This window comes from Dromaius novaehollandiae, chromosome 3, assembly GCF_036370855.1.
Source record: "Dromaius novaehollandiae isolate bDroNov1 chromosome 3, bDroNov1.hap1, whole genome shotgun sequence".
In the NCBI taxonomy this organism is placed as follows: Eukaryota; Metazoa; Chordata; class Aves; order Casuariiformes; family Dromaiidae; genus Dromaius; species Dromaius novaehollandiae.
The window spans coordinates 35,297,925-35,322,718 of NC_088100.1; the positions used below are offsets into that span (position 1 = coordinate 35,297,925).

The 24,794-nt window shown below is 39.5% G+C and overlaps 1 protein-coding gene across 6 annotated transcripts in view; it reads right to left on the reverse strand.

Annotated features, from left to right (window-relative positions):
• Positions 1-4,551: 4,551 nt before the first annotated feature.
• FILIP1 (filamin A interacting protein 1) overlaps positions 4,552-24,794 on the reverse strand; it is a 110,073-nt gene continuing 89,830 nt past the window's right edge. For 3 of the 6 annotated variants that reach the window (XM_026102275.2, XM_064508682.1, XM_026102279.2), the window contains 3 exons: positions 21,870-24,675; positions 14,455-14,678; positions 4,552-5,381 (listed from right to left, as the gene is read on the reverse strand). In XM_026102275.2, coding sequence (XP_025958060.2) covers positions 14,472-14,678; positions 21,870-24,675 — 3,013 coding nt within the window. In that variant the 3' untranslated portion in view covers positions 4,552-5,381; positions 14,455-14,471. Of the gene's footprint in view, positions 5,382-7,775; positions 11,430-14,454; positions 14,679-21,869; positions 24,676-24,794 lie in introns of those variants that run through there. The other 3 variants (XM_026102276.2, XM_064508683.1, XM_026102277.2) reach the window with 3 other exon arrangements.

The following is a 24,794-nucleotide window of genomic DNA, read 5'->3' on the forward strand; positions in this document are numbered from 1 at the left end:
ACAAAGAGGCTTGGGCGGGGGACAGGCAGATATTGGGAATCTACTCCTTTTTAATCTCGGCACCTTACTGACCACTCAGGAAAACACATCAACAGCTAGTTGCATTCCCTCCATCCCACGTAATCCTCTCCTGGACCTCAGCATGTTCGTGGCCTTTATAAGTGAAGGAGCAGCTCAGCTGTTTGTGGAGGGCTGAACATACAGCCACTGGAGAAACTCTTTTCCTCTACTGCAGTTCAGATGGAAAGGTACACTTGCATCCTTGCAGAGACCATGCAGGGCACAACAGGGTCCAGTGTTTTGCAATCCTAATTTGGATGATGTTGGGAACATTGGCACAAGGCTTATCACACAGGACCTGTCACCATGCAATGAGACAGCCAAATGCATCTTCCACTTCTGTGCTGCAAGCTGTAAGGACATGGTTAAAGCGGGCGCGGGCTCTGTCGCTCCTGGGGAATAGCCTCATTAGATAGCAGTGCAGGGCTGTGGGCCACAGCGATGGCAACACTACCAGAGACACTGATGTGGTGCCATCTATGTGTGAAACAGGCAAAAGAGGGGGGCGCTTCCCAGAGGGTCTTGCAGAGAGGCCCTCTGTCAAGGGGACACAGCGGGGATTTGTATGACAGTTTTCCTTCAGAAAGTTTCAAACCAATGTGCAAGGGAGACATTTGGTGAAAGGGACCAGACCAAATCCAACCTGAAGAAAACTCAGATTACATACAATGGAGATGTGAGGAGTCTCAGCACTTCAATGTACTGATCTGCTCCTATTGTAGGAAATTACTTGGTAATGTAGCCATAGCCACAAAGGCTCCGGAGAAATCTGGGAAAAGTGTAAACAGGAGAGAACCGGAGAACTTCCTCTTTCCATCCCAGTGGAATCAGCTGTTTTTATAATGCTGTCAGATTCTGAGCTGGACAAGTTTAAAAAGGTGTGGGATGGTACACACCCTAATGGCTAAGCCCTGATTTTGGGGTGAGTACTGCCATATTGGCAAAGCAACAACTGAAGGGGAGTGTTCAAACTAATCTCTGCTTATCCTTGTGTATGATGTAAAACAGGAAGGGGGAAAGACTTCTTAGCATACCATACAGATCAGATCCTGTGGGGAGTACTACTAATATTATTATTGGCCAGTTATAGATAGCTCTTCAATTAATTGTATCCAAGTCCATATGCTCATCTATAAGTTTGTCCTATCCATAGATTCTGCACAAGAACAACTAAGTTAATTAGAAGCATGATTTTTCTCTTCACCAAAATAATTATATCATCAGTAACAATCAGTGTGGATGCAATCACAGACTGTATCTTACTTCTCTTCTTTATTGAAATAAAGGGTATCAGCATAAATACTTTATAATACAGGTTTTTACTGCAAGCTAAGACCTTGGATGGATGTTATTCCACAGGTTTATGCTAAGGCAAGTTCATTTATATTCTACAAAGAAAAACTAAAAAATTTCCTGTTCACAGTATTTTACACTGAAGTGGTGTGCAATGTCATGATTACACTTCACATTGGTTTGTGTACAGTTATAAGAAAAATGGATATAGAAAAAAAGAAAAATACTTATAAAAACATAAACTTATAATGTTCCTTTTTAAATATGTGTAATGGCAGACTGATTTATTAGTTAATAATTAAACTTAGCAATGAGTGCTACAGAGACATGTTACATAGACGAAGCCTCAGTGTGTTACATTATTAATCTTGAAGGCAAGGAAGAAGAAAATATGTATCAGACTACCTAAGAATAAATGTTAACATTTCAAAATTTTAATTTGGAAACTGAAGTCTGATTTCAGGGGTAGAAATATGAATGTATCGTAGTTAATCTAAAAAATGACCAACTGGCATTTATTTTTTAATTGTATTTCATTAAGCCCCTCAAATGATCCTCTTCTGGCACTTATCCTATCACACTCTGAACTTATTTCTAGGAAAGATTTACATAACTAATACTCATTAAATTCCAAACCAATAAAACTTTATGCTGTGTTAAAACCACTATTTTATAAAATCATCAACTCTTTAAGGCAAATAGAACACATGAGCTGTGAAATAGATTATGTTGGTGAGCAAATCTACATTTGTAAGTAAAAACAAGGTTTAAATACAAGTCGTCTACTTAGAAATTAATGTTAATGTTCAGAGAAAGAGATAAAACTCAGCAATTCAGAGTAGAAAGTGGAATATTCAGGACATCAACCTCTATTTTCTATTTATAGCTTGTTTTCTACATTACAGGTGGTTCTATAAAACAAGTATTTTTATCTCTTCTTTGTGTGTAATTATGTTTCAAGATGAAGCAAGTGTAAAACTCTCAGTGACTATAAAAAAGTTTTTCTCTAGAAATCAAAGCATTTGAGATTTTTAATAGACCAAAACTTTTTATGTTATCACATATAATTACACTAACCCAGGTCTTTCAATCCTCTATAAACAATCTGAGTTCTTTAAGAGAAAAGATTTTCAATTGCCTAAAGTTACCAATGTCTATAGTCCCAAGCAGTCTCTACATTGTCTTAGTCTGAAAACACTTTATGATTATTTCCTTCAAAATAGAGAATACTTGTAGAATGAACCACATTTTTAATCGATACTAATAGATTTTGTCCAGGGTGTCCTAAAGTATAGGCTAATTATGTGGCTAACAAACTACTTGTTTTAGATTCAAATCCAAATTAGATAATGTAAAAAATTAATCAGGAACATTAATGCATTGGACGTACACCGTTCAAAGCACCCTTTGCACACCTGGGTTTTACCCTCCAGGCATTTTGATGAAATCCGTAGCCGCTTGCCAGGTGTCAGATCAGTCAGAGTTTATTATTCTACCCCTAGAAACCATTATCAACAAGGAAACTGTATATACCACTACTGCTCTTGCATGGCCAGTGTGACCAGTCTCCTACTCCAGAGTCCTGCAGTTCATCTAAAATATTTTTAAAGTTAAGTGGTTTCAAATATACCACAACTACATTTATGCTTTAAAAACCTTTATTTTTTAAAGCCTAAAATCTTAAGGTGCTTTCAGAATCATAGGCGTGTATGTATTTATAAAACAAAAGGGGAAGACTTATACATACACTCATACTAAATCACATTTATATTAAAATCTAGACAAGAAAAAACATTTTCTGCCTTTGCTGAGACCTTTTAAATCTAGACTCAGGTTCAGAATTAGCTTTTATTTATGTTTTACCCATGTTTAAAAGTAGAAGTTTATTTCAGGCATGTCACTATGCTTTTCAGTAGCTGACAATTTCATTCCAGATGAGCTCAGTGTAGTCCTTAATACAGATAGGTATTGATTCACAAATAACTTCTGAAAATAGAAAATCTGGGTCCTAACTATGTTCATTCTACTACGCACTCAGTTGAAGTAAGTGGAACATATTAAACATGATTCACCTCAGCCATATCACTTTCTGCAAGCTGCAGTTCTTTTTGACTCACTCTAAAACATGATCTACAGACACAGCTATGTTATTGGCATAAAGTGTTTGCTCTAAGAAAAAAAAAAACACTCCTTAACAAACTTGGTGTACCAACTTAAGTCCTGGCATAGGCAAAATGTTTCCATACAGGGACATGGTATAAGCTCTACCAATAAAATGACTCTTTTGCAAGCATAAACAGCATTTATTGTGTTTAGACTACTCAGTATAGCCATATTAGTAAACTTTTTACAGTGCAGATAAACCCCAAGAAAGCTCATACAGGCCCAAGATACCCTGCCACTTTACAATTCAGCATTTGCTGCAGAACTTTCATCTAGAAGGAAAAACAGCTCCCATGGCTGGAAAGCAAACTAAAACATGAAGATCAAATTGACTACATACCGATGCGTTATTGCAGCTTCAAAGATGAACTGTTCTAGTCATCTCAGTGGGACACTGAGCTAATGCACTCTTTCTGGCATCCCAAGTCATATCTCCTGCTGCAAAGCAACACTGGTTTATCTTCCAAGAAATGCAGGTCACACTGTTTCTCCTAGTAGCTTCTACAATAAAAAGTCTGCAGTATTTTGAATATGTCAATGATTTAAACTAAAAATAATTCATTATAGAATACATATGAAAAATGGATCTTTTATGGGTTTTATCTGGCTTTATATATAATTCACTCAAAAATCACTTTAAGTATAGCTGCCACAGAGCTTTCCAGATGCCATTTGAAAAGCTACAGCCACCAGTGTAAAATGCTTAGCTCAGCATATGGCAGAGTGTGTGGCATCTCATTCACACAGTCTTACTAGTCTTGCACTAAATGTTCTGACCATACTGAGTTGACATATTTGCCAATGAAGTGAGAGCACAAAGTTAGAAACAGCTGTATCATTAAGTGCTTGCTGATAGATTCCTCTTCATATCATAAACAATATCTGAATCAGTTTTACTATGTATATCACTGTGATACTATACTGAAATACCAGTCAGAAAAAGCAAATATCAAAGCCATTCTTTCTGTCCCTATAAACAAACATATGTGAATACTGTCAACCTTAAGAAATTAGAGTTAAAATTCAAACACTTGATTACATTTGCATAGTTGTGAAAATTTATTAATTACAGTGTAATGAAAATCAACTCTTTTGGTACAGGCAGAAGTAAAAACATACATTATATAGAAAAAAAATCACAGCTTTAAAAACTGGCTTACATTGTTTAAAATAAGTAATTCTGGTTGTATTTCAAGGCATTGGACTTTAATACTTAATTTTATGCCAAACCATCACACAGTGCAAGAAATATTCTGCAACAGTACAAATTCTATACAGCAGTCTTCAGAGCATTTAGTCTCACAGAATCATATGGTGGCAAAAAAATTGTGCTGAATACTTTTTTCCATTTAAAGATAAAATGTTGCTGAAGTTAAATTTTACTTTCTTTACATACTCTCTTTTACAAAAATATCAAATCGCAAATTTGACAGTGTATTCTACAAATAAATGTGCCATGGACAACAGGAATTGCAACTCTGGGACAGTTACATTACAAAGTGTATTATAAAAATAAATTATATAGCAAACATCAAACAAAATCAAGCACGTGCTTTAGGCTTCGCAAATAAAAGTGAAATTCAGCCGGCAGAAAGACTGCTACTCTCTCTCTGACTATGTACTCTCAAAATATCAGCAAGGCCATTCATTCTTAAAGCTCTACCAAGAAAAAATATATAAAACCTAATGGAAGCAATAAAATACTTCCATGAATAATCAGTAGCACAAGTGACCCTGGTGTTGATGGTAGAGAGCTTCTACAGTGATCCATCCAACTGGTAAGGAGGGTAGTGCACACAGAGAGGACCTACTGGGGGTGGTGTCTCATCTAGAGTTCATGCGTAACTGATGAATGATGACACTCTCTAGAAGGAAAGATAGCAAAACATTTGGTTTTATGAAACTGTAAATAAATTACAAGTCCTTTTAAAAAAGAACAATTACAATGACAGTGCAATGCTTTTTTTTTTTTTTCTTCTTTTTTTGAAATATCTTGTAGACTTCTACTCTCCGATCATGGTTTGATGAAAACTGCTGTGGCTAATGCTACAATGGGAAACCATATTAGTACCAGGCTAAGGCTCAGGAGCCCCAGGCTCCCTCCTCAGTGCCAAGACTATCACTTGGTATTCCATAAGGAAAAGGCATAGTGTAGTTACATAAACTAAAGCATAGGAGCACTAAGGTTCCACCTGAATCAGGGAGAGGAAGACTTGAAGTTGGGTCTCTTTATCCTATCTGAGCAAATCCATCAAAAACCTGCTGGCAGTTCTGAAATGGGGATGAGGAAGAGGCATGGGGTCATTTCCCATTTTGGTTGAAATTTGACTTAGAGACCTATATTGGGTTGGGAAAAGTTAGGGGGGTTATACAGTGGAAATTTAGGAGCTAGCCGAATCACTTTTTCCAACAAAGAAGTGTTTTATTACAAAATCTTCAGTGAGTTACTCACAGGTAGTAAAAAGTCTGCTTGAATTTTGCTATTGACTGTAATGGGGATAAATGTCAGCCACAGTATGCAAAACTAAGCGTATATTTAGTTTTTGGAAGGCTGGATTTAAATTTGCCATGTGTGTAATAGAAGAGATCCCTGATCCTGATTAACCTCTAAGCTCTGCTGAAATATTCAATAATAATGATCTGGTCTTCTGATTTTCTATCTGAATACACTCCTCCTACAGACAATATTTTTTAAAAAGAATGTAGCTGTCAATGACATTGTCAGTGTATTTTTTTCTAAAAAGATATATTTTTTGGATTTGAAATAATACATCTGTACTAGTGCTAACTAGAAACAAATAATAATACACTTTCAGAAATACTCATTTCTGTAACTGAATTTTTTTCTTTCTTGATACTTTCCTCTCTTTATAGTCTGAAGATTTTTCAAAATTTATGAGATAAAAAAAACTATGCTCATCATATCATTATTCCTTTTTACATTTTTAACTTGTGCCTTGGTCTAGTTCTGATAAAGTTGCATTAGACACCAGAACCCTGTCACTAGGTGGCATGTTCGAGTTATATTATTCATACACGTTGAATCAGAAAAGCAGGGCTAAGGCAACACTCACGGAAATATGTTAAGGCAAATGAAATAATAGAATTTTCAAGACAAAAATATTTCCTCTCCATTAAATTTATCTTAAAAACATATTTTCAACAAGATATCTATACCTGTTCTCCCAGATTTGAGCAACGAAGCTGAAAGAACCACAAACTACGTTAAAAATTTATCTTCACAACTAGTGCTGTTTTTAACTTCAAGCTCTTGATGAGTATGATGTAAAAAGCTGCATTTACTTAAGATCAGATCCTAATCTCAAGTGAAATTTCCCATTAAGTTCAGTGGGAGCCTCACAAACTCTCTAAGGAGCAAGTTGTTCTTAATATTCACTATGTACATTAGATATAAATACACAGAACTTAGAAACAAAATCTAAAAACTACATGGGTAGCAGAAAAACATCATCTTCCCTGTAAAGGCTTGATTACTGATTGAACAGCAAAACTACAGTAGGTTTCTGAATCAAAGTCTTCTTCCTATAGACCAGATATAACAATTATGTAGAAGAGAGTAGGAGAAATATTAAAAAATCAAGTCATTTCCACTTCTAATACTCATTTTTCATTAACTTCTCATATACAGATGCATATGTATACTCTTAGCATTTTCTAACAATTTACTTTGTATTGTGTAAAATATACATATATATGTACACAAAAAATATACATATGTATATATAAATTATATTCTAGTTATTAAAACAGATGTCCAAACAGTTATTAGCCTAAAATATTAGTAGGGTAGATTCTGTCAGAGTTTTGTAAGAATAACCTCTGTAGGAATATGATTTTTTTCTGTAAGATAGGATTATATAGATTTTTCTAGAATTATAGATCTGAACATTTACAGAACTATAATTTCACCTAAACAAAAATGAATTTATTTTAATGATAGGAAAAGAATGAAGGTATGTTAATGTAAAAATGCTAATTCTGATTTCAACGTGACTGATGTAACTCAGAATTTCTCAGAGAAATACATCATTAACACCTGGCCTGTCAAAAATACCAATTCATGTAATGAAGCACATCAACTGACACTTTAACATAATAAGTTTAATTTCTTCTTATACTTCATACAAACAAATAACACCAAATGATACAAAAATGTGTGTACCACTGACAATGCAAGTCCAAGTGACAGAAGTAGGGAATTAGACATCTATATTTCCATTTTTTAAATTCTGTTGAAAAGAGTTTTTAAAGTGAAGAATCACTTATACTTGAAACTTGTCAAAAGACAAGACAAATAAATCCAGATGTGATCCTGTGTCGTTTTGTTCTCAGAGCTGACAGCTCTCAATCTGAGCGCAGTTAAGCCTGATTACATTCTTCCAAAAAGCCAAGTAAGACTAGTGTCTATGTAGTAAGAATGATTCAAAGTGTAGCTAATATCTACAATGACAAATGTTGGATACAGTTTTGCCCGAGAGAGCTCAGTCAAAATTAAGGGAAAGAGAATAATTCACACAGACTTAGGGGAGAAAAACATTGCCCTAAATGAAAACAAGTTCGAAAGATGAGCTCATAGGAACTCCTGCCAGCAAACCACAGGTTTCAAATTGACTCAATGAGATCGGCCACTGATGTGTGATAGGAACATATAATTGGTCTGAAAATTGTCCTTACTGGTGCAGCTTATGCCAAAAAACCCTGAAAGGCAGCAGGACAGTAGCCTGCCCTCTTTACAGATACACTCCTCAAATGATCAGAATCACTGAATATTCATGTAAATACTGAGCATGTTTGAGAACGCGTGTAACATATTTCAGGCAGTAACATATCATTTGGCATCTAACTGGCATGACTCACCAGATTAATGTGACTTGAGAGATTACTCACATGATACTAATTACTATGTGCTGTAAGCGGTTTGAGGGTAACATGCATACTCTATGTTCAGAGGAGTCACAGACTGTTATTTGTTGCTTTGAAAAATCACACTAATGGATGTCACAAAAGGAAAAAAAGGTGGGCAAAATATGTCAACATCTCCATGTTTGTTCAAGCTATTGTTTACTTAGCCTGTTTTAAGACCTGAGAGGAATCTCCCAGGGACTACAAATAAAGTTCTGTGCTCCCTCATTTTCAGTCATACTTTCTCAAAGGCACTGCTAATGATTACATTAGGAAGCATTATATGTATGTATATATGAAACAATTCAGGTGACAGGATCCAATCTAGAGAGCACAGCAGAAAAGTTTTATTAGGAACTAGATTTAAAATCACATGGATCAACTGGAAAATTCAGGGTGCACCTTCTCAGTCAGTATATGCTGATCTGTACTGGCTCATGCTCTTCCCCCTCCTCTGCCTTGCTGCTGCCCCAAGCTGTATGTTCCCACCGCTGGGTTTGAGCTATCACTCCTGTAGCCATACACAGCCAGAACAAGGGGTCTCTCCCGCTGACATTGAGCCCTACCGAAAAGGCAAAGACAAGTTCTCAGCCAGTCCTGGGCAAGCTGAAGTTGCACCCGCACTCGCACCAGGGAAGGAGCAGAAATGAGAAGCTAGCAGCACTGCCACCCTCTTTCTGGTGTCGCCATGAATATGTATTAGCTGAAAGCTGCTACAGACCTACTTCCTGAGTTAAAGGGAGGAGGACACAAACTGCAGCAAGGGAAATTAAGATTAAATACTTGAAAAAGTCCTTCATAGTGAGGGTGGTCAGACACTGGAACAACTTGTCCAGAAAGGCTGTGGCATCTCCATCCTTGAAGGTATTCAAAACGCAACTGGACAAGGCCCTGAGCAGCTTCACTGGACCTTGGCATTAGCCCTGTTTTGAGCAGGGGTTTGAAACAGATGATCTCCAGAGGTCCCTTCCAACCCAAATTATTCTATAATTCTATGATTGTGACAGTGTAGAGAACAAGAGAGCTGAGCCAGGCAGACACAGAGAGCTGAGACCTTGTGACTTGATCGTAACTCTGCACAGACATAACGGGACACTACTGAGACATAAAATGGCTTGCTGTCACACTTTTTTCAAAGATAGAACTTCTGAGGCACTAGTGGCCATATCCAAACTGGGTCTTTGGCACTGCCGTGATTATGGGACGGGGTAGGAATGGCAAAGGGCAGCTTTTCTGCTACCTTAAAATGCTCATCGAACTATATTCTCACTTTTGTGAAGCCGGCTATCTACTGGAATTCAGAATTGTGAATTTGATACCTCATCATCTTTATCACACACGAGGAGAGTGCTAACTCAGAACAGGATCCAGAAAAAATAGCATGCTGAGCAGGAAGCCACCTAAAAACAGCCAAGAGGCTAATATTGAGGACAAAGTTGTAAATCCCGAATCCTGCCCTTCTCTGAAGTTTAGGTGTCTTTTTTAGGTGTCATTGCCAGTGGCTCCCTCCTGTGCTGTGACTGCAATCTTCTCATGAAGTTAGTTGATCTGGCTCTTTCTCAAGATTTTTAAAAAATCAGAAAATATTAAAGGACTGAGAAAGAGGTAGAAATTTTCCCTTCTTATACAAATATACCATAGCAAGAGGACTCAACCATAATATGAGGATCCTAGGTTCAAATTTCACCTCTGCCTAAAGGAATTCAAATCCTTATCTCCCTGCTTTCAAAAGACTACTGTAACCATCATAATTACTCTGGTTTGGATCCATTTTGCTAATGAAACTGTTCTACTTCATAAAAAAATAATACAGAGAAAAAGGGAAAAGAGAGAGAAAACATGATGATTAGTAATTCCAGATGATCACCTGGGCAGAGAAAGGCCCCGTTTCTGCATTCTAATCCAGTCATGGAAAATGCACAAGAAGCAGCCCTGTAAATAGAGGCACTAATGTTTTCCCATGGATTTGTGTCTCACAGTTTGATTCTTTGCTGCCTAATAAAATCTGAGGTCTGAACAAAGCTTGTCCCTGGGGCACTTCTGACATCACTCTCTTGTGTTGGTTCTTTGATGTCGTATAAGGGTGAGCTCATGCCACATTCTTTCCCGCAGTGCAGGCATTGTTAAGGTCTTTCTCCTCTTCTCAGTCGCCCTCTTCATTAAACCGGAGCAACTTCTTATTCTTGAGGCCCCTATTGCTTTCAGATTTGGTTGAATTTGGTTGAGGGGTTCAACATTATTCACCAACGGAGGACAGATGGAGGGATGGATAAACACGGACAGCGTCATCTTACAAGCCTTCTTTTCACAGAAAGGCAGGCTCGAAAGCAGCCTTTTGAACAAAGACCAGAGTCTGGGGCTCCCCCCTACTAGTTCAGTACCCTGACCACTCAACTAGTCTCTTGTTTCTGCTCGGTGAATAGTGAAGCACTCCATGTGAAACAGCACAGCCTTTACAGGAGGGAATGAGAATGCCACCTTCTTCCCCCTCAGCTGTGGTTCTCCACACTACTGGCAGACTTGGTTGGAGCTAATGTGGGTTTGAATGTCCTCAGATATTGGTAAGAAGGGGGACCAGTCTCCAACTTTTGAAAGAAGGCTTCAACCAAAACTTTTCAAATTACGCAGCACTACCCCTACGTTTGTGTGGTACTTGATCTCCTAGGAGGCATTCATGATTCCACAGTCACTTCAGAACAGCCCCTGGTTTCCTACACTTCTCTCTTGACTCTTCTGGCACAGAGTCTGAATACCCCAGTGAAACGAAGCTGGGTTAAAACTAGACTTTACGCTTTTTACCAGATTCCTTTTAGTTCAGATCAGTTCCCCATTTAAGTTTCAACAACTGTGCCATCTCAAGGGACAACCACGTGGAAGTGAGTTCTTCATTGGCTGGATGCAATGAAAAGACATGACTACGTCATTTGACTCCAGTGGTGGGCTGTATGTTGACTTCAAGTGACAATGAAATTGTGGCCTGAATTAAAGCTCTGAGAGGAAATAAAAGGATATCTCAATTATGGATCTCAGGTTTAGAGACTGCAGTGCTAGTTAAGTCAAAACTGAAACACTGCTAGACAAATACAGAGGCACCTCCACACAAGCTGGTAGCTTGAGCTGGAGCTTTACGGACTGTATTTAGAATTGGTTGTCTAAATTGCCCCGTGGAACTGACCCTGAATGGAGAACCTTACTATAGTCAATAAACATAAAACTGTCTTCAGATTCAGAGGAAACTCCAACATGATAAAGACAATTATGCTTCAACTTTTAAGACTTCTGAACTATAGGCTTTCTTTTTTTACAGTATCATCACCTTAACGTTCTTCTGCATTTAATAAACAAGTATCTCAGGTCAATTAAAACAGACATTAAAAAATAATGAGCACAACTAAATACATATTTTTAGTTAGCAGTTAAACCAGTTGCCTCACTCCAACTCTTCGGACTTCTGTTGGGCTGGCTTGGGAAGGAAAAGTTCCTTTCTGTTGTGCTGCCTCTGGGAAAAATAACAGGATTTTTCATCTGACCTGTCTGGAATTTCTCAAGTGTGTCTCATGAAGTCCTACTGACCCTACAAGAGTAATTCCTAGCTTGTGCCTTCAGTTCTGGTTCTGTTGCTCTAATTTATGTGCCCTGGATTTCAGGTTCTGTAAGGCTGACTTGTTTCTTCAGGTGAATTAGTTTCTCAGATCTCATCCAAAACAAATAAACTTCTCAACTACAGGCACACTTAGAATATTGCCCTGGGTATAGCAACAGTTAACTAAGGAATAGCTAGTTTCTTTTTAAAAAAGATTTGAAAAAGAAAGCTTAAGCCAGCTGTAGTTCATCACTGTATTGAGCCACATTAGCTTGGGGCTCATGTTTGCAGTATTATTTAAATGACTGTTTTGAACTGAAGGTTTGCTTCAGTGCCAGTATTTAGAGTGAATATGCAGCTAAAAGCTCCTAATAATGTTTCCTTCAAACATCTGCTAAAAAGTCTATATTACAGTAGGAACAGTAAGATCTCAGCAACAATTTATTGACAACCTGAGACTTTTAAGTGATAACAATTAGTTGAGAGAATCTGATCTATTTCTGGCATTGTAACTCACATTGCTTGCTAATCCCAACTTCCAAGTTTTATCCAAAATACCAGGAACGGAATGTTATGAGAAATGATACTAATACGAATTTGATTTTCAGATGTCATAGAAACCAGAACTTTAGAATTAACAGGTACTGCAGGGGCTACACACATGTAAAAATTAAAGCTTACTGCTTTTCAGATGTGATGGCAGCTTTTATATCCTCGACACAATCCTTCATGTGAATAACAAAATGCTGGCTTTACTCCGGGGTAATGTGCATATCTGGATCTTAAACAGGAGAGCAGTGCAAAGGGCTGACTGAAGACTAAACATTGCTTGGATTGAGTATAATTTTGCCAACCTTCTGTAGTAGATTCTTCTATCAAATCTCTCCTCCCAGAGAGAAAGCCATTTAATACTTCACCTGGTGGTGCATTTTCTTTTCTGTAAGCTGTACTCGTTATTCATCAATCGTCTTCCTGTCTTTTCTTCTGAAACCTATTCCCAACCACTGGCTCCTTTATAGCTTTCTTGACTGGTAAAGTATTATACAAGTTTTAAAACTCATGCTTATCAGTCTGCTCAGCTCGTTTTCTCTTGTCTGAAACTTCCTTCACTGGAAATTGATCACTTAATGGAAATGCCCTGAAATAACTGTACGGTTATTACAGAAACAGTCATCTGCATTCACACCCATTTCCATGCTGAAACAATTCCTTAAAGCATGCTTAAAAATGCAAACATGTAAACGAGAAAATCACAAAGAAGGAAAAAGATGAATCTCCATGGTATTGTGGTCTGTATTTAGGAGAAATATATCAAATATCAGTGAATTCAGAGTAACTTACGTACCAAGCCCCATCTCTTCCACTGTCTGTATCTGAGTTGTGTTCTTAGATAGCAATTTGTGCCACCAGCAGTTTGTGTTTAGGACTTACCATATGACAGAAGGATGCTTAGCAATTAAGGTTTATATACCACAATTTCCCCTTATGAGGAAAATCGAAAGGCTAATGAAGACAATGGAATGACTTGCTGCATAGACTTTAGTGGTCTTCAGAGCAGGCACAAATGGACGGTATTGATTTTAACTAGATCAGTGTTTCTTAGACTTTTTTTAAGAGTAACCACCTTTTGGCACACCTGCCTTTATGTGACTCCTGTCTTGGCAGTAGCTTGATCTCCCTAAGTCAGGGAAGTGAGACCTGGCTGTAAGTAGTGACTACAAATCTTAACCCTACTTTGAAAGGAATGATCTGCTGCCTAGTACTGCTGCTGCCGAACATCTTGCAGCCTCCCTACCCCCTTGAATTTGGTAACCCCCTTGAGAACGCAGCACACAACAGAGAAGCCCTGATTTAGATGAGAGGTTCCTAGAGAGGAGGTTGATCACATGGTGCTGGTCCTTTCTCTTTTCCTCTTCCTTCCTCTCCTGAGATACTAGCTTTTATTAAAATAAAACATCAAATATACTGTTTCCTAGCATTGCTTCCCTAGGCAACCAGGTGTCTCAAAAGTGTGAAGTGATTACAGACAGGAAGGAAAGTGCTCCATGCAGTAGCCAAGGTGGAAGGTGGTCCATTAAGGTGGAAGACGATCTATTAAAAGTGACCAGTCTATCTCCAGTCTATTGTAGTGACCAAACTACCCACAATTTCTTAAAAAGTGACCAGTTCTATAACTAAGAATTATTCTGGACTAGTGCGGTTGCCCATTCTCACTTCCCAGTCTGCAGGTATTCCTGGGGTACCACTGCCTTTTCCATTGCTTTTCCCCGCCTCAGTTAAGAAAACAAAAGGAGGTTGTTAAATTAAGTAGTCAATGCACACACCTATTAGTCTGTTATCAGCTGCAGGACTTCGTTAGTATATGCAGACATTAGCAACTAAACAGACAGGGGGCTGACTGCCATGGTAGCAGTAAAACCTGCGTGACCTACCCCCTCAGCCACCGCCATCAGCCCTTCCCCCCGCCCAGGGAGGCAGAGCTGCTGGCTGAAGACTTCTTCAGTTCTATTTTCATAGACTGAGTCTCGGCACGAGGCTCGAATTTTGTCACATTTCCTGCTCCTGGGGCTGCCACTACTGGCTTTCCTGCTTTCATACCTTTTGACACAGGAATGCGGGTGGGTGTAGGTCTCTGGGACGACCCATCCTGTCCTGTCTGCAAGAGAGAGAGAGAGAGAGAGAGAGAGAGAGAGATGACATGAACTGAAGACTTTTTCTTCTCATATATGTTCATCTTATACATTTTATTGGATTATTGGATCTCCAGCAACACTGTCCCAAATCACTCTCATTAGCAAATCAATGTTCACATCTGGAACCTGGGAGCAGCAAATCCTGCTAGAGCAGGGCCCAAGCTACAAAGTCAGAATCAAACTAGTTTTTCGGAGCTGAGGCCCAGTGTTTCGGATCAAGATGCCATAAGGATGGGAACCCCTACAAAACTCCACAGCACAACACAATGCAGAACTGCATCAGAGGCTACCAAGACTCTCAGCTGCCAGATGTACAACATTAGCATCATGCACAGCTGTTAGCAGAGGCCCTGGAAACGGTACAGCCACACGAGGCATTTAATGCTGAACCCAGACTAACGGCCATACTTTCAGACCTGTTGCAAAATTTCTCAGAAGTGTAGACAGAATTGAACTATGCTTCCCCAACTATTTGGACCATAGCTGGAGACACTTATTTCTGCACTGAGAAGCACAGGTGTAAAGGGAGTGAGTAGGACTGGGACAGAGAGACAGGGCAAAGATTTGGGTTTCCTTTTCCTGTTGCTGTGGGAGGAAGGGATGTGCAAAATGCTGCTGCCAGGGTGGAGGCTTCACCCCTTTGAGCAGAAGCCACACTCGATGAACCCTGGCACAGGTGAAACAGGCAGCCTAACTTTCCAGGGATACCTCAAGGCAGTGCGGATATCGGCATTTACTCACTCTGCCAACCTGCTGCCCTTGACAACTGCCTACCTAGCATGCTCATCCTCAAGTTTGGGGATTTCAGAAAGAAAAAATGGTCTGGGGCAACTTTTAATATTTTATTCTCCAGGATGTAATATAGTTGAGCACCCTTGGCCTCTGCACAGGGCTGGCGGACACAGCACAGCACCTATCCGGGAACTGGGCCCTTCTGGAGTGCCAGCTGGAAGCCAGACATGCTATCCTACAGCCTTGAAAAGGGCAATTAATACATATGTTTAGGCAACTGAATCCCACTCTGTAAGCATACAAGGAGCACTTGGATAGGAGAAAAAGATTTAAAAGGTTAACTGGTGTTTTCTGTCTCCACATGGGCCAAATAATGTCGCACATACTCTGCAAAGCCAAAACTGGAAGTTACCCTTTACAGACCACCACATAAAGAGAATACTTATAGCTGTGACAACTGGGAGAGGAAAATGTTTCATCTTCTGCAGTATTCAGTATAGACAAAAATGTTAATAGTGACAAACTCAGTGTCTCAGCTGAATTTCAAATGTGACTTGTTTTCTGTTCAGATAATTAGTGAAGTCTTCAGTCTCACAAAAGAGAACACCTTTCACAGGATGCTGAAATCCCAGTGAGACCTATCCGCTAAAAGACTAAATTCTGCATCTTATCACATACAAACAAGATAAAACTGTACTGAAACAAATTGGATTAGGGGATTGTGTTTGTTACATGTATTTGCATATTTACTTAAAAATGCTTTTAAAAAATGCTCCAGAAAGAATTTCCTATTTCCCTCTTGAAGGATTTCCAGCCAGTAGCATCAGAGCCTTCTCTCTACATCCTGAGTATTCAAAGGAAAAGCATTCCTTAATTTTCTAAGAACAGCTCAAAACCCCATGTGTACACACACACACACACACAAAAAAAAAATCACAATTGGAAAACTTGAATGCCGTCTGCCTGGCAGGAAGGAAGCCATTTTCAATAACTAAAGGCAACATTTACAATAGCAGTCTAAAGGCTAATATGGAACTCACATGTAGATGTCAAAACAAGTTAGGTCCATACAATTTGGTATGGCAAAACATGCAAATGCATTCCATCAGCCTTGGAAAATATGTCAACATCCCGTGGAACCCAAATGACAAACATCTTGTGCTCCCTGAAAGCGCTCCACAGTGTGTAAACATGAGGCAATCAGATGAAGTTGCTGGAATCTCAAGCATTCCTTAAGCTTTATTTGCATGTAAATTATTAACTAAGGATTTGGGCGCTTTTGAGTTACTCATTTCAAGCCTAAATCTCTCAAAATCACTTTGAAAAGAACCCTAACTTGCTTGAAATTTTTTGATTTCATTACAGCATACTAATATGTTGATCATATGGAAGCTAATGTCTGCTTCACACACAGCTGCAAGAACATTTTGTGTTTGCTAAATGAACAAAAATTGCACAAAGGTGGCTCTTCAGCAAGCAGTCCCCTCGCATAAGCAGGCAAAGGACACTCTCTGGTACACTTCACTAAAGTCAGTGGCAGAGAACCCACACAACTGTCTCTTGGTGATTTCTTGCAAAAACAAAACTCAAAGCGACTCCCTTTGCCCTGCCTGTCTGTTGGCTGCTGTCTTTTCTTCTGGTTGATACAGGACTACAGTTCCAGCCAGAATCTGGCTGTCAGTCCTTATGCAGCCAGCACAGAGCACCCGTAAAGCGGCCTCAGCAAGAATGCAGAGGGAAGCTGACGGCTCTGAACTGGCAGTACATTTTAGTGGAATATTATAGATGGCCAGAGCTAGATTAGTAAATACGTTACTGCATTCTGATAGCCAAATAAATGCAACCACTAAGCTGTTCACATTGATAATCAAGGCTCACTGTAGATGGTTACAAGTGTATTAGGCAACGAGGTTGCATTAAGGTTGGACAGTTGCATTAAAGGAAGAAAAGAAGTTTGAGTGTACAGAATATTTAGTGGTTTATAATAGATCCTGTTTAGTGCATTTTACTGATATGTGAAAGGGGTGATTTCATGCACCCATTCACTTTGGGAATATTTTTAATAACAAAGATTTTTTTTAGCACTTGTTCTTGAGCAGATCAGGGCTCAGCCGGTCCTGGGCAGAAATGGTTGGCCTATACACAGGCATCTACAGCAACCTGAGATGCCCTGGGCTATTCAGCCTGCACAGGGCTGGTAGATAAGACACAGGATCTAAGGAGACCTGCAATCTCTGCTAAAGCAGATGGAAGTAGGCTTCCTGACAACTCTCAAAATGATACTAAAGAGCTACATTCAGACAACTGAATTCTGAAAGGGTGGGATTTGAAATTGAGTCAATACAGTCAATGGAGCTTAGTGGACAATTCAGCTCACACTGAAGCACAGGGCCAGTGGCATCTCAGACAAATCATTCTCCAGGCTCCACTGAGGCAGCCTGGAGAGCCAAGCATATGGACTAGGGGACTGATTCAGCTGCCTACACTCATGATCTTGTGCCATCAGGTGCCATGCTGTATCTCGCCAGCTTCCACTCCAGAAAGATACAGGTCTGTGTTATACCTACCAGTCTCACGCATATGTCTTGACAGCCACAGGGCATGCAAATAGCACCACACACCTCTATGAGGGCAAATGAATGGAGCTTTTGATCTCTACTGGCTATAACAGAAGCTTGGAGCATATATGGGACAACCTAGAAATAGCTAAATGTAGATATCAATCTCAAAGTAAACACTGCCCAAATTAAAGTAGCTCTATAGCTGCTTTAAAGTGTGTCTAGTTAGCTCTGGCACCCAGCAGATTTTCAGCTGTGCCCTGCTTCCTCAGTCACAGGCAGCTCTGAATGGTTGGTGCAGAGCCATTACATTAGCTCTGCTGTAGCCAGGGACTTCCTCCACTCCTTGCAGATCTGCATGTGACCAGATGCGCTAGCTATCCTGGCAGCATAAACAGCCAGAGTTAGATGCTAGTCCTGTAGGAGATGGGGAGTGGAGGGAGGAAGAGATTATAGGACTGACACTCCTCTTGGTAGCCGCAGAAAGTTCAAGTTCACCAGCAATCCCACGGCCAAATTCAAGGTCTAAAGCAAAAAACAGGATATAGGCACCTCAGTTGTTCTTTCCAGAAGAATATTTGTTTTTATTCTGTGATTTTTCAATGTGAACTATATAAGCTGTCCAGGGACTTGGACTAATGTGCTAGGACAACCCTAAGAACCACGCTATAGTTTCAGGCTCCTTTTGGTCTGTATGCACTCTGGTGTCTCAGTCTTGAATTTTTGTTTGTGCTGTGGCCCATCTATAGTAAAAAAAAAAAAAGTATCTGCTAGGTCTGCTCTGGCAGTAAAAGTATTTTCCTCAGCGAGTTTTACTCTAATCAAGCTGAGGAGGACGAAAACCCAGTTCTCCCACTTCTTAGGAGTTACCCAAACCTACAGTTACCATCAGCCTTGACAGTTTAGGGTGTAGGGTTTTTTTAATGAAAAGCAGCTGTGATTCTGTGCTATGTGCTGAATTCAATCCAGCTAGTCTAACAGTCAAATCAGCACTGGGATGCAGGATGGACCAAAGCTCCTGCCTTGGAGACACCCGTGGGACAGGACCGTTTTGGAGAGCAGCACTGGTCCGCGAGCCCATTTGCTCAGCTGCCTGGCCCTGGGCTTGTGCAAGGGGGAGAACACAAAGTGTCCAGGAAACATTTGGGTCAAACACAGAGAAGCCAGCGAGTTCAGGTGTCAGTGGAGAGAGAGTGAGTGACCGGTGCCTTTTTGGATTGCTCTTTCAGGTTAAGTGAAAGACTGCCCATGTTCTCCTTCAGATGCCTGAGCCTTTCTTCGGATCAGGGTCTCACTTTTTTCAAATCAAAACTGCAGACTCAAAAAAGGACTTGGGTCAGGGAGATAAAAATCTTTAGCTGCTCTAGACTGTGTGTCAGTGTAAATCAACACAATAAACAATAATAGTCATTAATTCTCGTCCACCATGAAACCACCGTCTCCGTTTTTGGACTCACACCGGGAGACACCACAGGTCAGGCTGAACCTTTAAAAATGCCATGTGTGCGCGCCTTAGAATTAACTTGCAGTACTGAAGATAATGCTATAAATTAAAATTGGAAAAGGTGTTAAGTGCTTTCAAAGCATAAAAACACTGACTGCAAATTTGTTACAGCAAGAAATGAGAGCTAGGAACCTCAGAATTGTTTTCCCCTTTGTAGCTTGGTACTGCATTGCTACATTGTACAGTACAACTTGTATGATAAGAGCTAAGAATACAGCTTTGTATCACTTCATCTTCTTTGATTTTATGAAGTCATACCCTTTAAATGATATCAATGTTAGTTTCTTCTGTACTTTACAGAAGTAATTACATTACAATTTTTTCTTCTGACTAGAGGCATTGAAATGTGTTTATAAAACAGGCATTTGCAAAACAGATGGTGAATACACAACCTTTTTTCTTGCAGAGGATTACGGAGGAAAGAACACATTTTGGTTTGTTAAAAGTTTCCAGCCCATCTGACTGGGGGCCTTAAAATTCAAAAAAAAAAAAAAAAAAAAAAAATGGCGTAAGTTAAAGTAAATCTTATGGTTGAACTATTTTCCTTATATTCCAAATAGGGGGGGATGAAGTGAAGAAAGAAGCCACTTCTTAGCCAGATGAAAACAAAACAAAAAAGTTTTGTCTGTCACGGTTCAGTGCATCATCACAGAAGAGACATCCAGTACAAAGAACATTCAGTAAAAAAGAATGAGGAATTCTTAAAAAAAAGTTTTCCAAGCTTCTGTGAGACAAAGGAGTTTATAAATGAATGAATTCAAGACTTTTTCTTAAGTGAACAGTTGCCTATAGTATGTAGAAAAACACTGTATAGTAAAGTACCTGCAATACATTATATATGGAGAGAGAGAGAGAGAGCACGCGCGCATGTGTGATCCCAAAGAGATCAGTATGTTGAATGCAAGTTGTTTTTTAAGTCAGAGGATTTAACTGGGAATGGCAGCCTCTCGCCAAAAGTGTGGAAACACTTCCATATGAATGTATCTTAAATACACTTTGGCACTTCAGCTTGGAAAGAGATGGCTGAAGAGGCATGTTATAGAGGTCCACCAACACCTGACTAGCATGGACAAATGAACAGGGAATGACTATTCTGTATTAGTCAGGAAACAAGAATGAAGGTATAACCAATGAAGGTATTGCATAAAAGGTATCAAACAAAAGACAGCATTTTTCCTACAGCCCAAAACCAAACTCCTTGCCCCATGATGTTGCAGAAACAACAGTATAAATGAGTTTAAAAAGCAATTAGAAGAATAAATACAAAAAAACTCCACCACGGTCTAATAAACACAAAGATGAGGCTACAGGCTCTAGTTCAGAAAGAAATACCCAGCTACTGCCAAAAGTTGGGAAGGGACACTAAGGGAAACATTACTGTATGTTTACCCAGTCTTAAAATAATCTTTCCCTAAGCATCTACTGTCAAGCAGGCTACTGTCAAGCTAAATGAGCCTTTGGACTAATACAGTACTGCTGTTTTCATATTTTGGTTAAAATCCCCTTTTCCCAAGGAAATTCCCGCTAAAACAATGCAAAACAATGGCCAAGGCCAAGACCATAGTAAACCTTGTGAGACAACTATCAGTATTATCCAAGGGGTTTAAATTCAGAGGTGAAAGACTGACTTAAGTGGGATTTTGTATGGAAAAGAAGCAGGGGAACCTCCACAGAGGCACACTGAGAAAACACCAAGAAACATGGTGGAGGAACCACTATTGTATACAGCCCTTATAAAAGCTGAGAATTACAGAGGACCAGGAAGAGCTTTACTATTCACTGGCTGAAAGAGATCTGGAACTGTAAATAATGATACCAGTGCCCTGCAATTTATTCCTTCGGAGGTCAGCAGACAAAGCATTATGTATATTATAGCATATATTAAATTATATAGATATCGCAGATATAATGGGATTATACCAAAGAAATACCAAGATCCTCCAGCTAGGCCAACAACCATTATGAATGTTTTCATAATTCAGAATTGGCACTTACCAAAAATAAGAATACAGTTCCCTGCTCTATTATCTCCCTCATTCTTTGCCCCTCTTTCTCCCCCTTGGAAAGTTTACAGGATTGTCATTATTTTCAGCAATTTTGCAGGGACTCCCCTTGAAAGCTACTCCTTTGGAAAATAATGCCAAAAGTACACCAGTGTCCAACACTGGTATACAACTGTTTTCACCACAGGGGAATCAGGCAAATTCTTAAGCTCATATCTGAAACAAATGTAGGGAAGTTAAGAGTTTTCCCTCACCCCACCATTTGTTCCCTGCTGGTGTCTCAAATCCAAATTATGGTTTCCCTTCTCTTTACCATGAAGACTACAGAGACGCTCCATGTAAGACTATGCTGCTTACCACTGATTGTGTTCCTCGTGTGGAAGATGTTGTAACAGGAGTTATAGTGATAGTACTTGTCACTTTGCTTGCTCCTGGTCGTGGGGACAGACTGTTCCGCGGGGATCGCAGGACGGTACCAGTCACAACTTCTTTTTCTGCTGCTATGTTCACTGGTCTGACTGTTATCACAGGACTTGCACCATCAGATGCAGCACTAGGAGAGCGCTTAAACTGAGAACCTAAGTGGATGTGAATTTTGTTGTCTTCTGTTGTTATAATGTTGGCATTGGCATTGTACTTCCGGATTGGAGTTGGAACAGTTTGTTTTTCCGGTGTCACTTTGAAGACAGCCCTTCCCATGGTCATATCTTGTGACTGTGGAGAAACAGAGATTTCTGCTGGTGCTGCAGATGTCGATACTGTCATAATCTGAATTGGTGATGCAGGTCTGTCCACAAAGGGTGCTCTCCCTCCATCTGGAGACTTTTCCCTGGAGAATGTCGTTATAGTGACTGGAGACATAGAACGATCTGGGCCCATCGGACTTTCACTGCCTTTTCCTTTTGAGGACATAACATTTGGAGAGGGAATGATGGTTATTCGTGGCTTCTGATTTCCCAAAGTAGGAATAACAGTGGTGCTTGAAAAAAATTCCTCTGAGGTTGGACTGGTTATCTCCAAAGTAGCTGTGCTGTTCTCATGATCTGGTGTCACTCGAATATGAAGAGGTTGACCTTGCTTTGGTGATAGGACAACCTCCCCAGGATGCCCTGCACTAGCATGGCTTCGGGCTCCTTTATCAGGAGTTACCTGAGCCCCAGTTTCCCTCTTTCTCATCCATGGTATCCAAGATTTCCTCATTGCAAGTTCATTTGCTGCCGGAGGATATCTCTCAAGCACTGAAGAACGTTCCATGGGTTTTTTCAGACCTACCTGGCGCAGATTACTCATGATGTGGTTCTCCTCTTGGAAGGATTTCCTTATGAATACAGCTGGAGTTTCTTCTTCCGCTGCTTCACTGCTTACAGCATCTGTTTGCACACCAGTGGATGTCACAGGAACATCTACCATTCTCCGTCCATTTATGCTGGGCCTCAGAGCACGACTGTAACGCTTGGAAAGTTCTAGCTCTCTTGTTAAATTCAGAACTTCCTGCCCCATGCTTTTGTTTTTATTTTCCTCTTCCATAAATCTTTGCTGAAGAACTGAATAATCAACTTGGAGCTGGGAAAGCTGGTCTTCTTTGTTCATCAGCTCATGGATTTTCTCCTTAAGAGCTTGAACTTCTGCTTTCAAGTCTCTGCTTTTAGCCTCTTCCAGACGAAACCTGTGCCTCAACTCTGCTTCCTGGCTCACTGCTTCACCTTTTTCTATCGCTTTGTTTTTGGCAATCTGGAGTTTCATCTCCTCCAGCTGTTGAGAAAGAAAGTTAGCTTTGTCCTGCTCAGTTCTAAATTTCTGCTCTAGCTGATCATATTCATCTTCTGTCTTCATCAAATCTCCTTCAACCACTTCCAATTGTTTGAGACGTTTTTTCAGTTTTTCAATTTCAATGGTAAGTTCTTTAATCTTGTTGTCCTCATGACAAGCATGCTCTGGTCCTTTTCTGGCTCGACCCCTTGTTATTTCTCTTTCTACTTCCTCCATACCATCAATTCTTTTCTTTAACAGGTCAACTCTACAGCTTAGTTCAGAGGATTTTTCTTCTTCACTTTTTAGTTTGCCAATTAACTCATCTCTTTCCTTTGTTAAACTAGATACTTTTTCCTCCATTTCAGATTTCAATTTCAAAAACTTCTTACTTTCTTCTATCAGTTTCTCAGTAACATCCATAACTTTCCCTTGTTCCACTTTAAAATTCTTGTTTAAACCCTCAACCTTTTTTTCCTCCTGTTTTATTTTTTCCATCATATTTTTTCGTTCATCAACCAACATTACCGTAAATGACTTCAGCTTTGTAAGGTCATCTTTTAAGCTTATTTCAGCCTTTTCCAACTTGCTTTCTGATGACTCAAGGTCTTTTACTCGAGTCTTCACCACTTCCAACTCATTTATCAAATCTTTAGTTAAATTCTTTTCTTTCTCCAAGTTTAAGTGTAGCTGGGTACATTCAGACTTACTTTTACTAAAAGCCTCTTCCAGTTTCTCTAGTTCTGACATTCTTTTCTGCAATTTTTCCACTTCAAGTTTCAGCTCTTTGCTATGGTGCTCTTCCTCTTGCAGTTTATTCTTTAGCTCTTTACACTGAGATTCAGTTTTTGTGATTTCTTCATCTTTTCCCTCCATTTCAAGCACCCGCTTGCGGAGGTTTTCCACTTCTGCCATTAAGCTAGAGTTCCCACATTCCCCTTTTGCTATTTTATCTCTTAGTTCCTGAAGTTCCTCCTCAGCTTTTTGAAGATTTTTGTTAGTTTCTTCTAGTTCCTCTATTCGACGGGTCAACCCAACTAGCTTAAGCCTTAGCTGTCTATTATGTGACTCTTGATTAGCCAGTTTAGCAGTCATCTCCTCATGTTCTTGAGAAAATGATAATGTCCTGTGTTCAAGTTCTGTTTCTAACTTCATCAGTTTTTGTCCATCTTCTTTTGTTTTTGCACTAATAATTTTAAGCTTTTCTTCTTCTTCCTTTAGTTTTTGATTTAGATCTTGTATTTTCTGGCTTTGTTGTCCAAGTTGTTCAATATGCATTTGTCTTTCATCCACCAGCATGAGTGCAAATGATTTGAGCTTGACTAGTTCTTCTCTTAGTTTACTGAGTCTCTTTGTATGTTCTTTCTCCTTGCGGGCTTGGTAGATCTTCTCCTGCTCAAGAAGTTTCTTTAACCTGAAACAAGTTACAACAGATGCATTACACTGGAAAATACATATAGTTGCTGTTTATTTCTCCAGTTTTAAATCACTTTCATTTTAGGAAGTTTTTTTTTTTTTTACGCATTAACGTCC